General features: G+C 57.0%; 1 protein-coding gene across 2 annotated transcripts in view; it reads right to left on the bottom strand.

Annotated features, from left to right (window-relative positions):
- The window catches only part of CAPZB (capping actin protein of muscle Z-line subunit beta), a 128658-nt gene that overhangs the window by 28683 nt on the left and 85919 nt on the right, over positions 1 to 14056 (bottom strand). For both annotated transcript variants that reach the window (XM_080803167.1, XM_080803166.1), the window contains exons 3-4: positions 11824 to 11945; positions 6477 to 6590 (exon numbers count right to left, since the gene is read on the bottom strand). In XM_080803167.1, the coding sequence (XP_080659293.1) occupies positions 6477 to 6590; positions 11824 to 11945 (236 nt within the window). The remainder of the gene's footprint in view (positions 1 to 6476; positions 6591 to 11823; positions 11946 to 14056) is intronic.

Here is a 14056-nt window from a genome sequence, read left to right as displayed (position 1 = left end):
AGAGGCCCAAGGTCAGTGAGCGGGTAGGGCGGAAGACAGAATGAAGTCCAGGCCCTCTCGAGGCCCGGCTCCTCCCGACTCTGCAGCTGGCTGGACGGCAGTGGGCCTGAGCCTTCTCCTGGGGCGTCTCCACCTCCTGTCTGAGCTGGTCCTCCCACCGTCGCCGACCTGCTGCCCCTGCTTCTGCTGCCCCCCTCTCTTCAGAAAAGCTCCCACTGCTTTCTGCTTTCTGCAATTCCTACCAGGACAGACACGCTGAAATCCCCCAGGACCGATGAAAGCGGTTGGGGGGGGGGGACCTGAGGGGCCCAGGAACAAGGTCTGGGAAGGCAGCCGGGAACATGGGAGTTTTCAGGACTCCCAAAACCACAGCAACGACGCTTCTTCACACATGAATAAGGACGCCCTGCCCTTCCAGAGTCAGCGTTGCCCAAATGTCAAATGACAGAGGGCCAGAGAACAGGAGGAAGAGGCAGAAATAACCACGATTCTGGCATGGCCCCAGAGAGGGGAGAAAAGGCAGGAGCTGGGGTCAAGCCCATCCACCAAGCACCCTGGCCGCCCCCAGAGAGGCTCGTGGGTTTCTGGACTGCCACAGGGACGCCAGCCTTGTTTCATTCTGTAAACTTCTTCCAGACAAGAAGGGTTGATTAGAAAAGCTAATTAAATCTTTTGAAGATTATCTCAGACCTGAAGCAAGGGAAGAACACAGAATGCCTTCCCGCCCTGCTCCGCTACCCCCCCTAGACTCTGGCCTTCATTAAGCTTTGATTTCAATCAATTGCACACCCACTAAAATTAACTTATAAGGCCAATAAATTGCAACCGCATGTTTGAAGGTATTATCTGCTGCAAGCCAAGACCCGAGGATTGCAGAGCATGGGGCAAGATGTCTGGCACAGATGGGAGTAATCATCTCTGGACGAAAGCAGTGCCAGCCCCTTCAGTCAGAACATCTGGTCTCAGCAGAATCCAGGCCGACAGAGGCAACAGTGAGACCCAACGTGAAAGCCAGAGCTGGGAAGGTTTCCCTGGGAACCCAAAAAAGTCAAAGCACTGGTCCTGGGGTTCATGGCAGCCAACCAGTGGCTCACACCGCAAGTGCGAGGTCTCCGGCAGCAGCAAGCACTCACCCTGCGTTGAAGACCCCACTGCCGAGTCTCCTAAGAAAGACGCGCAGACCAGCTTGTGGAGTTTTGTGACTGATGAGCTACCCTCACTTGGGCCTAAAAAAGCAGTCAACTTTGCCGAGAAAGAATGTAAAGCGCTCCCCTGAGCCGCCGGAGAGCCCGCCCTTTCTGCTACCTTCCCCGCTTCCCAGATGCCAGGCGTGTTCCGATGACATTCCCTGGACTGCGCTGGGCCCACGCTCAGAGGCAGAAAACTACACTGGGGCTTGGTAGAGAAGAATCGAGCAGGCTGGATGCTGGTGACCAGGATGGGAGGGCTCGGGGAAGGGCAGCGAGGAGTCAGCATGGCCTGAGCGCAGACCCCACCCGACTGGCCCGCAGAACAGGCTTGACATCCCTAAGCACGTGCCGCAAATGGACTACTTGAGCCGAAAACCAGGATTGCTTGGGTGGTGCAACCTACAGATGTTGGACAGTCACTCCCCAGGGAAAACTGCCACCACAGGCCTTTTCTGCCACTGACGATGGCAAAAAACAACATCAATAAACATGGTAGGGACTCAGGGAAGAACACAGTGAGGGAGCTGTGGAGAGTCAGGCAAGCAGAGACTTCACTGGCTTCTAAGGGGCTCCGACTCGCCTCCTGCCCACACCCCGAAGGGAGGCACATTTCTTCCACAATGGGGGAAAGGGGTGTGCAGGCAGGGGTGGGGGCACCACGCCCCCATGGGAGTTAGAAGTTAGGGCCTTCAGGTCCACCCATCCCGGCTCCAGCTCCCTCCCTGTGACCATTCTGACCAGCTCCTGGGGAGACAGCGAGTTCTCTCTCTCTCCCTCTCTGGAAAAGCACGGGCAGCTCTAGGTGCCCGGCCTGGATCACATTCAGTTCTAGTCTCTGGCAGTCATCCCCCCAAGGAGAACATCAGCAGAAGGAACAAGGTTAACGGGTCCACAAGCAGGAGGAGAAAGGTCAGGATGATAAAATCTCCCTACAAGGCCAGTCTCAGGGCATAAACCAGCGGGGTGGATGAAAGAACACTTTAGGCCTTTTTTGGGGGGGGGGGGAGGTGTTCGTGTATGTCCAATCTCCAGACCTTCAGAGGATGAAGCAATCTCTGAGCCAAATTCCGTGCCCTTCCCAGCACAGCGAGGGCCCTTCCCAGCAGCAGTCCACACAACCAGAAGCTCTCCGAAGTGTTCACCACCGGAGGATTCGAGCCCGAAGGCTGGAGCCTGGCAGCTTCAGTCACCTGAGAGGGTCAGTGGTCAAGAAGTCGAGCACACGGTAGGCCCAGTCCCAACTCTGTGACCCATCGAGATCGAAGAAATCTGAAACATCCAGGGTCATCAGGACTCAAAGACATAGTTAGCACAGGGGACACGTGTGCTCTTCCCATTCGTCAACCCCCATGGGGTACAGGCCAAGCTCCAGTCTGGAACGGGGTGCCCTGGAGAGGGCAGGCTTGCTCATCCCATCTTCCTGGACACAATGGTGTGCCTGTTCCACGCTCACGGCGGCAGCACTCCGTCCTCTTCCCGAGCCTCCTGGCATCTCCCACCAGGCCTGGGCCACGGCCACCTTGCCGGCTCCTCCTGCCGCAGCTCAGAATGCCTCCCCTCAGAGCGACCTTTGCCAGTGACAGAAGGACAGGCGGAAGGAGTGCTCTGCAGCTTCATTCCCTGGGGGTGACAACGAATGAGCCTTCCCACAGGAACTGAATGTGTCTTTGTTGCTGTTCTTTTTGAATATTTTATTTTTAAGTAATCCCACACCCAATGTGGGGCTCAAACTCACAACCCGGAGATCCAGAGTCCTGCACTCTACCCACTGAGCCAGCCAGGTGCCCCTGGAATGCGTCTTTCTAATGGGAAGGGGTAGAGAGAAAGGATAAAAGGGAAGGTGTGACCTACTGCCCCTTCATCCTATGGAACAATCCGGTCCCTAGAACACCAGGTAACCACTGGCCTGTGTTCAAGGCAGAGACACGGCCTCTTAGCCCCTGACTGACTTCCCTCTGCTCCAAAACCACAGGAAAAAGAAGAGCTCATGTTCTGGGCCCCATACCACGGTCACCAATGTGGCCACCAACAACTCAGGGCACTCTGAGAATGAGAACTTCTGGAGGTGAGCAATGTACCAAGATGGTTAAAAAAAAAAAAAAAGGAAAAATACAAGATTTGTTTTCATAATTTTTAGTCTGAAATGGGTTTCATTTTAACTGATCATGTGTGGTCCAGCTGGGAAAATGTTCCCCACACACAGTCTCAGGAGAGAACGTCCTCATTATTCTGATAACAGTGGGTGGTTTGAAACAGGACTCTGGATCCCCAGTGATGGCTCTAACCACCACCGCTGTGGTGGCCAGTAGCTGCCTGTCACTTGGGGAGACATGAACCACCCCACACCCCAACACCCGGAGGTCCTGAATACTCTACCCCCCGACTAGCAGCAGCACACTGATGCTGGGGACAGGAGGGTGTCCTCTGGGCCATGTTCCACGCCTGCAGACGGCCACAGCACCTCTGGCTCTGGGCCTGTCTGCTTTGATCTCCTACTTGGGTGTCGGTAGTGGTCCCGTCAGCCCCTCCCACACGCCCAGCAGGTCACCTCCCCCTGGAAAGGGGAGCACAGGCTCATAGACATCCGCCACCTTCCAGGTGGACATCTGCCCAGGAAGGGAAGTCTTTCCAGGAGGTGCCATAAGGAGATATACCTGGGGAGGGGGGCGGGAGGGGAGTCCCAAGCCTCTAGACCCGAGCAGTGTGACCGCCCTGAGGAGAGGTGAACACCCTGGCCAGTCAAGGCCTCACAGAAGAGACAAGCCTAACGATAAGCGCGCATCACTACACATGCAAACCAATAAGGCAAGAAGGAAAAAGAAAATAAGACGTCAGAGACGAGAGCTGGGCTCTTCCCCAGGGCTGGCCCAAAGGCCAGTACAAAGGCCACACGTCTGAATCGCTTCATTCAGGAAGTCATAACTCAAACCCTAATGTTGTAAAAGAAGCCACTCTCGCTTTGACTCTTGGGGAATCCAAGAGGAGCCTGCAGAAGCAGCCTTGACAGACCGCTCTTTCCTGGCCCCTGGCATGGCCAGCCCCCTCCCGGCATCCGACCTCACTCAGCTCCAAGGTCACGTCCTGGAGAGGCCGGGAGTCACTCCCCATCCCGCTACCTATTGTGACACCCGTTCACACGTGGTGTCTTCCCACAGTGGACGCCCCAGAAGGCGGGGACGTGGTTTGCCATGTTTAAGGACTCACCCCCAGGACCTGGTGGGCACCTTCTGTGCGGGGCAAGTAAATGAAGATTTTGGACTTTGGAGCTGGATGAGGATGGCTTTCCATCCCAGGTTCACCACTCACCAGCTGTGTGAGCCCGGGCAAGGTACTTCGGCTCTGTGAATCTGTCCCCTCCCCTGGGACAGGGACGATCCTGGCACACGGGCTGCCCTGGAGACATGGGATAAGCAGAGCCGCGAGGCCGTGAACACAGAGCTGACTGAGACACAGGGCTGGGACTGCTCAATCATCACTGCCCTCTTGTTGCCAATCGTACCACTGCAACGCGAGCCGGACCCCACCCAGAAGCTCCTGTGTGAGAGCCGGACTGGCTTCCTGCCGAATGGCCGGGGAAAGCCCAAACCCACCACGAACCAACGACGGGACACAGCCATGTGTCCACGTCAGCCTCCCCGCAGGAGCAACTGGTCTCCGACAGCGTGGTTCTGGACGTGACGGCGCATTCAACACGACGACTTACTTTAACTGTGAAGACTGGTAACCTGCAGGAACTTGAGACAAACACAGACCCAATCCTAGCTCTTCACCTCTGCGTTCTACTTCGAGTCCTTTAGTGACTGGAGCCCACGGTCTCCTCAATTGTAAGGAAGGGGCAACCCTTGTCCCCGAGGCTCCTGCAGGGATGAGACGTAAGGTCCAGACCTGCTGGCACGCGCCGGATGCCCAAGCTCCAGCGGAGCCACACAGTGGCACAGCCAGGGCCCGCAGACACGTGGGGGCCCGCCTGACCGTGCCTCCTCCGGGCCGGGTTCCGGTATTCCCTCCGTCTGCTTCGGCGTTTCCGCCGGGTTTTCGGCCTGTGTGTCAGTCTGAGAAGTGTCACTTCTCCTCGTGAAGGGTGTTCTCCCGAATCTGCCATGAGCGGGAGGGCCAGCCAGCTGCCGCAACACGGAGCCCGGGGTCCCCACGCCACGGGCACCCCGCCAGCTCCGGGACAACGGTCCCAGCAGCTCAGATGCTCTGCTTCTCCCACTTCCACTTTCCTGCCTAGATCCTAGGTCCGGGCGGGCAAATGACAGCCGCAGGACCAAATCCCACCCACCTCAAGGGTTGAGAGGGGGCTTTTACGTCTGTAGTTTTGGGGGTGTGTGTGGTTACATTTGTAGAGGGTGATACACATAAAACAATAAGACACAAAGAGTAAATTATAGGGACTTCTAAGACCCACGAAACCCAAACTTTTAGCTCGCCGTCTGGCCCTTCACAGGAACGTCTGTGGGCCCCTTCCCGAGATGATGGAGTTTGTGTGGTGGCGGTACCAGGTCTTTTACAGCCGCGCTCTATTCTCAAGGCAAAACTTACTTTACCATGAGATTCTACTGGTTCAGGAAAGAGTGCTTCAGGGGCTAACGTTCTCCAGAGCCCTTCCTGCAAGGCGGGTGAATAAGTGGCCGCTCTTTATGGTGGGACGGGGGGCAGCAGGACCAGACAGAAGCAGAGAAGAGAGGTGGGGATCTAAGCAGACGCAGCACAAACGCTTTCCAAGACAGGCGAAGGCCCAAAGACTTCAGAAGTCAGGGACACAGCGGCTCGGAGAGGGCAAGGGCCCTGATGGGAGCAGGGGTCTCCGAGCCGCAGGTACGACTGGCCAGGGTGTGCAGGATGGTAACAACACGGGGCCTCTGGAGACAGAAAGGCCTGACTGACTCCTGGCTCTGCTTCTCGCGTCAGACAAACGCCTCAATCTTTCTGAGCCTTCATCTGTCCATCTGCGCAACGGGGGCTACCAGATATGGTGTTTGTGAGGCTCTGGGATGACGTGCACAGAGCATGTAGCACTGGGGGCACCTGCTGGTATCAGAGGCACAAGGCCAGGCCCGCACAGGCAGGTCTGCATACGGCAGCGCTGGCACTGTCGAGGCCCCTGCCAGTGACCCGGGCACCAGGCTATGTCCAGCATTCTACCCTCACGGCTCAGTTTTAATTCACTGGGTAAGCCAGGTGACGGGTTCGAGGAAGGCTGCTGGGCCTGCACACACTTTCCTTTGTGATGCACTTATCAGAACCACGAGTGCGGGCGTGGGAAGGGAGGAAGTCACTCACAGGTCTCGGTACTGGTCGAAGGCGTTGTTGGCTTCCACCTCCAGCTTCCTCAGCCGAGCGGAAGGCATGGCCCCGTCTTCCAAAGGAGGGTCGTACTTGTTACTCCACGGTGACCTGGAAGGGAGGAAGGAGAAGGAAGTAACACCGGTCACTGCAGGGGACGCGGCCTGTGAGCCATGAGCCGAGCCCTGGCTCTCCGACACTTCAGGGGCAAAGCCACTACCCAGAGCAAAGAGGTTTCCAGGCCCTGCAACAAACAACGGCTTTCCTGAGGTTTGCCCAGCCAGGGCTCGGGGCAGACAGGCCTGGGCATGGACCTTGAGTGCTGCCACTCACCAGCTGTGGCCTTCCGGCAAGTGTCTTGACTTCTTTGAGCCTGCCTTCCCGAGCGCGTTCAACAAGGCTACCATTCGCTACCCACAGGGCTGCTGTCAGGAGCAAAGGAGAAAACGTACCAAGTGCCCAGACCAGAGCCGGGCATGCACCGTCAACGACGGGACAGACAGCGTCTCACCCTTCTTCTAATGCCCCTTTGTTTTCACCATCGGCTCGATCAACAGATGCCCCTGTCGCCTCCCTGACCTGTAGGCAGCGCTGGACGAATGTGGACTCCGGACACCTCCCTGTGCAGCTAAGGACTGAGAGAGCGGCTGGTCGTAGAGGCAGGCAGGTCCTGCTGATGACACATGAGAAAGCCGGAGGGGTCCTATTCTCCACGGGAACGGGAGAGCCTGCCCATCTGAAACCACGGACGAATAAATACACAGCCTGCTAAAAACTCAATCAGTTGGGAGTCCAACTCTTGGTTTTGGCTCAGGTCGTGATCTCAGGTGTGAGATCAAGCCTGGTCTCAGGTTCTGCACTTGGTAGAGCATCTGCTCGAGACTCTCTCCCTCCCTCCCTCTGCCCCTCCTGCCACCTGTGTGCCTGTGCACACGCTCTCTCTCAATAAACAAATGAAATCTTTAAAAAAGAAAGAGAAAAGAAAGACTGCTAAGTAATGAGAACCAGCTTCTCGTTTTCCAGCCCCAAAACCTGCTGCATTAAAAAAATATATTTTGCCACATCAGGAAAGCATTTAATGACAGAGGGTACTGGAAAGGTGGTTCTAGGGGAAGTACCTACTCGTTAATTCCAGCAGGTGGAGTTCAGAGAAAGAACGAGAAGGAAAAGGTGAGAGGAATGGAGGGCGGTGGGAGAGCCATGAGCCATGGACAAAGTCCTTCCCACTCCTAGATGGTATTAAACTCCTCGGCATCACGCCTTTCCCAACCCTCTGACAAGCAACCTCTACCTCATGGAAGGCTCAAAAAATACCTTTCAATTTGGAATTGATGTTATGGCAAAAGGGGATCGCCACCTTCAGAACCCCGTTTTAAAGAATTCCACGCATAAACATCATTCTTCTCCCAAGTATGGAAGCAGAGCAAGCTGGCGGCCGCTCTCCAGGGCCGCCTCCACACAGAGGTCCCAGCTCTCTCGGGGGCTGGGAAAGAGTCACTGTGCCTGCTTCCCAAAAGGGGCTCCAGACAGCAGGAGCCCCGACTACTGTGAGGCACGAGGAGCCTCTGGAAACCCTTCTTTCCCAGCCGACCGTCCCATCCCGCCGTTCTCCTCACTTGGTACAGAGACTTGACAAGAATGAGGTACGATGCTCTTTCTGCCCCATGACCAGCGGCCAGCTCTGATCACCCTGGACTGGGCACATGGCATGGGAAAGGGTGGTCGGGTAAGCCAGGACCCATCCGGCTTAGGGGGCAGGTATGAAGCTGACACTGGGCACCCTCACATCCTCACCGAGGGGCCTCTCGCTCCCAGAGCATGCCTGACGTGTCTCTTCTTCTTGTTAGAACCCGTCTTCCAGCAGCCCCCTAAACTGTGCTGCCTTGGAGAACTTTCCTCCAGGACAGAAATGTTCTACCTCAGCACGGTCCAAAATGGCAGCCACGAGCTTCAGGAGGCCACTGAGTGTCTGGAATGTGTCCAGCGCAGCCAAGGAGCTGTATTTTTAACTCTACTGTATCTGAACTGATGCAGACAACCGATCCTGGAGCGGAGGTTCTCAGAGGGCCAGTCTTTCCTGTCCTGATCGCCACTGCTCGCTCAGCACAACAGAGCCTGGCGCTTCACCACATGCTCATTAGAGAAATCTGTTAAAAGCGGGAAGATGCCCTCGCACCCCCCCCAAGAAGCCCCCCCCGGCCCCAACTCTCGCATATGAACGTGGAATCTGACAGGGGCCGCAGCCCGCCCGCTCCCTAGGCTGCGAGGGCGCGTGGGGAAGGAGCCCGTGCTCTCCTCCCGCTCTGCCCACAAGTGCCAACTGGAGAGCTCCTGGGCAGTGAGCAGCGGTGATGGGCCAAAGCCTCACGGCGCAGGTGGGAACGAGGACCCAAGGGGACTGTGCCGGGGTCCTCCGAGCCAGCAGAGCAGGAGCCACTTCCTGCTTTTTCTGAGGGACACCAAAGCACTTAACAACAACAAGAAACCCGAGACAAAGATCAGCGGCAGGGTGCAGTCCCCCACACTAGGCTTGGGACCTGCACTTGCCAGAGGCCCCCCTCCCCTACGTGCCCCCCCTCAGGACTTCTCGGCACAGCCCCCAGGTCTGACCTTCCTTCCCCCGGCTACATAGCCTTCGCCTTCCTGGGGGCCTAGAAGACCCTCTCCAACTGGCTTTCATTTGAAGGCGACCTGATTAGACATAAGAGCCCATCTCTCTTCTGCAGACGGGAGGCCTGGAATTTTCAAGAAGCCTGTAACTCACATTTCTCCCGGCTCACAGACGACAGCATTTGAAGCTGTTAGTCCTGGAGCCGGGGTAATTGTAGCTGGGGGAAAAAAATCATAACATTACCCAGAATATTCTTAGTGGAAGGGGCACTCGGAACACATTTAAGAGCTTAAATGGAGGCCGTTTGAAAAAAGACAGATGGACAGGAACGGTTAGATTTCAAGTCAGGCCTTTCATTTCCCTCAGAGAATGCTTTTTGTTTGAGCTAACAGGTTTCAAACAGTGCTGCTGGCAATGGTCACGCCATACGGATCTTATTTAAGCAAACGATCAAGCACAGTTAGGATGGAAGTGTGTGGAGAGAATCAGAGGACCTTGAAGTTTTAGACTGAGAAGGGAAAAAGGAAAGAACAGTCCTGCGCCCTGACACCCGGGGCCCCTCTTTGGCTGAGGTCCCCCCAGGCCCCTTGGCGGGGCCCCAGGAATGCGGGAGTCGGTGGGGCAACCCGCAGGGCTACAGGCACCAAGTCCCGGGAAGCCTGGCGAGGCATGGACGCTGGCTCTGGAAGTGACTGCAGCCGTCCACGGGCTGTCGGGGACAGCTGCCGTCCACAGCGAGCCGGAGTTTTCAGAACAAGCAAGCCAGAAATACAGTGATGACGTTGGGGGAGCAAGACTCAGCTCAAGGATCGCCCCCCGGGAAGCCTCCTCTGAACCCCGGGGCTGGACGGGCCAGCTGTCCCTCAGTGCTATGTCGCCTGGTCTGTCAGACCACTTAGGGCCACCAGACTTCTCTCCAGCGAGGACTGGACCTGGCGCTATGCCCACGACCCACAGTGACTGGCCCTTCCGGGGGAACCCGATCTAGCCCAGGGCTGCCTCAACACCTCTGTGACGGGTGGGGGACCCACGTGTCCACCTCATCCTGTCCCCGCTCCTGGAGCTTGGGGCTCTCCGCAGCCCACTGGACATCTAAGGCTTACAATGTCCCCAGACCAGCCCCTCCCAGAGTCTTCCTCACCTCAACCCACAGCGGGCCCTGCCTTCTAGCTGCTCAGGCCAAAAGCCTTGCAGTAACCCCCCCCCCCCGCCCCCCCCGGTCCACACGCCCCTGCCGCCGGCTCTGCGCTCAGAACGGACCTCAAGTCCGATGACGGCTCACCATCGCCCTTCGGTCTCTGGTCTGCACTAGGCCTCAATCTACTCTTGATCTAACTTCCATTTGAAGCTGGCACAGGGACACGATCACAAACATCTGTCTGGTCTCTCTGAGAAGTCAGCATTACTGAAATCTCTGTAATTCACACCAAGCTCTGTGCCCTTCGGCACGTGGCGTGTATCAACTCTCGTAACCGCCGGCGACTCCGTGCTGCACCCTCTGACCTCACCTCGCGCCCCGGCCTTCCTGCCAAGCTTGAGCCCCACCGGGACTTTACACCTGGAGGCTCTCCTCCCAGACCGCGCATGACCCGATGTCCTCATCCTCCAGTCCCACTTCACCTGTCCCCACTAACAGAGGTGCCCTCCCGAACTGTCCATCCCGCCTCTCCTTCCCCTTGTCCTTTTTTATTTTCCTGACTCACTTTTCCCACGCTCTACCACTTCCGCTTTTGCTGGCGACCTGGCCTCCTCACTGGGACCGCAGCTCCACAGAAGAGGGACTGAGACCAGAGTCCACACACACGGTACAGGCCGACAGAGGGTACCGGGCGTTCTGCTGGAGGAACGAATGCTCTCATTTCCAGATGATATGGGAGGAAACCAAAGACCAGAGACAACAAGGAACTTGTCAAAGGCCTCGATGCCTCAGGGAGGGGGCCGTGCCGGTTTGGAGCTGACGTCGGCTGACTTCCCTGTTTCCATCCCTCAGACTCTGCCTGCTCCCCCAGAAGCACATTAAGCTGGACCTTTAACACCCAGCCTGGGTTCTATGGCCTCTAAATTAGAAACCTAAAGCGGACTGCATTCCTCCGCCATTCTCCAAGGCACTGACCTCAACCATCCATCACAGAAATGCTGGAGGGTTTAGGGATTCCTGATCTTTTTGAACAGGAAGAATGCCTAGACACCCTTAAACACCTAGCTCACACACCACCTCCGTCAGCAAACTTTCCAGGAGTTTTCCCAGCCTCTCCCATGCTCTCCTCCAGTTCCGAATAAGCCTGGCCCTGGCGGCCTGAAACACAACACACAGCCAGCAGCCATGAGGAGCATGTCCTGGTCTAGCGAAGGGACCGCCCAGTGTGGGGACGGATGGCAGCCTCGTCATCTACAGCCCTCGGCACGGTGACAGGAAGAGAAAGGAGTCGCGTGTTTGTTGGACAAAGCTTCATTCAACGTCCCTCGCCCACACAGGCCATCCTCGTGCTCCAGATCCCCACACCAGGAACACCCTGTACCTTGCGACCTCAGCACGACTTCATGCAACTTCTGTGCCGTGACAAGGGCCTTCTCCCGTCAGTCCGGAGGCTCTGCCAGGGCCGGGGCCCTCCGTTCCTTGCTGAGTCTCCAATGTTGACAGGAGGCCCTCCACAGACAGAGGCTGACTGGATGGAAGGACGGACGGAAGGAAGGGCGGAAAGCCAGAGAGGACAAGGGCTGACGGGTGCTCACCTGTAGGAGTCCCCATCTCTGTTGTAGTCACACAAAAGGTAATCCTTTCCCACCACCTTGTCTCTGGCGATTTTCAGGGGCTGGTCAACAGAAGACAGGAGATCTTCGCACAGACTGGGGACCTGGCGGAAAGAAAGGAAAAGGCAGAACCGGGGTTAGAGCACCACGTCCGGCCCAGGCTGGCTAATGGCAACGTGACCACATCACGGTCAGCACATTGAACATCTGGCCCCTGGTCCTCTGCCAGAGTCATGGGCCTGTTCTGTTCTTTTCCACATGTGTCTGACACCAACTGTGTCCCTCCATAAAGAAATCTGTTCTTGAATTACAGCGGAGCATGATTCCCAACACAGCCTGCCTTCCAAGCCTGCGTGCAGCTCTAATTACCTGGTCGCCAGGGTGGTCTGGTACAGTTAAGTGTGTACGTGCCTGGCATTGGCCTCTGGAGGGCAGAGCGCAAGCTCAAGTCCCGAGAAGAAGGTAAACGTCTGAGACACCAGGAATCCAAAGAACTCGGGGAATAACCCGTCCGTGCTCGAGAGCTCCCACGGGCTCCCATGCTGGGTGCAGTTTCCAACACTTTCCAGGCCCCTGGCCAAGCACTACCAGGCCAGCTCGCAGAGTTGCCCCCACCCGCTGCAAAGGTAGCTGCACACTAGCCTGGCACCGCGCCGAGCTCCAGCTAGCTTGCCTCAGGTGGACCCATGTGGAGCCACGTCCCCGAGGAGGAGGGTGGCGGCCCCGGGGCCTGGGCCGGGCGGGGCTGACTCCCAGGGCAAATCCTGCCCAACTGGACCCAGGGCTCCACCAGTAACTAGGCTGCCGGCCTCTTCCTCCCAATTCAAACATCCATTTCCACCAAAATATTCCAGGAAGGGACGGCAGCACTTTCAGAAACGGATTCCTTTGGGCTTGAGTCACTTCCACGCTGTATTTTCAATGTGCTGACTTACTCGTTTCACGGCCCCGGGTTTATGGAGGCCCCACCATATCGTTTACCAGGCCAGCGGCTGCCAACTGCACCAACAGCCCTTCCGAATGGAAAAGTTAGATCATATGGCAAAGATACCCAGAAGAGCCTGGCAGCAGGGGGCGGACTGCTACAGCAGTTCTTGCGTTCCTCCCGAAGACCCCAATCGCCTCCAGAAAGGCAGGGCAGGGGACGGCCACGTCCTAGACCACCTGGCGTCTGTGGGCTTCCCCAGGACCCTCTGCTGAACCCCAAGGTACTTCAGAGCAGCTCGCCAGGCCCCAACCGGCACGACTGGAGGAGGATACCTTGGCTCTCATGAGCTCTGGCCTCCGTGAGACAACTGGTTCCCTCAACACGGGCCGGTGTGGGTCCTCCAGCCCTGCAAGGAATGTGCACCCACTAAATCCCGCACACAACCTGCGATGTCCGCCTGCGTTCCCTCCCCTTGAACACACACACAGACACACACGCACGCACACACACACGGGGCTATTTTTTCCTTTTGAGATTTTATTTTTAAATCATCTCTACAGCAAACATGGGGCTGAACCTACCCAGCATCAAGAGTCGCGTGCACCACTGACGGAGCCAGCTGGGCGCCCCCAAACAGGGCGATTTCAAAGTGAGTTTTGGTGATGAGCACGTCAACCCCCCCCCCCCCCCAATTTCCAAGCATCTGCTGTGTACCATGCACTATGCTGGGCCCGAGAGTTCACTCTCATTGTGTGAAGTGCGCATGTATTATGCCCATCTTGCAGACCGCAGACAGCGGAGGCCCAGAGTTACCTAGCTACCCCAGGCCCACAGGAAGCGAGCAGTAGAGACGCAAACTCTGATTTAACGCAATCACAAAGAGGAAGGGCAGTGACTGCCGAAGGTATACTGCGGAGGCAGATCCCCTCCCCGCTCAGCAACCAACGGCCACAGAGCCTGGAAGAAAGTCCCGGCCAAGACGAGGACTCCAACAGCTCCCGGCCCAGGGCGGCTGGGATTTGGAAGCAGGCCTGCTTTCCTGCGCAGGCCCCAGTGAAATGACCCGAGCCCCTCGATGCCAGCCAGCCGGACCAGCCCTCTCCCCAAGCATCGTTTGTTCTTTTGGGCCGCTGCCCTAGCTTACCTGCTGGACCCTGACTCCTGCCTAGAACCCTGCTCTAACCAGCTGGGGCCCTGGCACTATCGGCTTAATTTCCCTATCTATCAAGTAGGGATAACAAACCCCACTCATTGTGATTTGGGGCAATCAAATGAGACCATGCATTC

This window comes from Martes martes (assembly GCF_963455335.1).
Source record: "Martes martes genome assembly, chromosome: 4".
In the NCBI taxonomy this organism is placed as follows: Eukaryota; Metazoa; Chordata; class Mammalia; order Carnivora; family Mustelidae; genus Martes; species Martes martes.
This window is presented reverse-complemented; position numbering and strand designations above follow the sequence as displayed.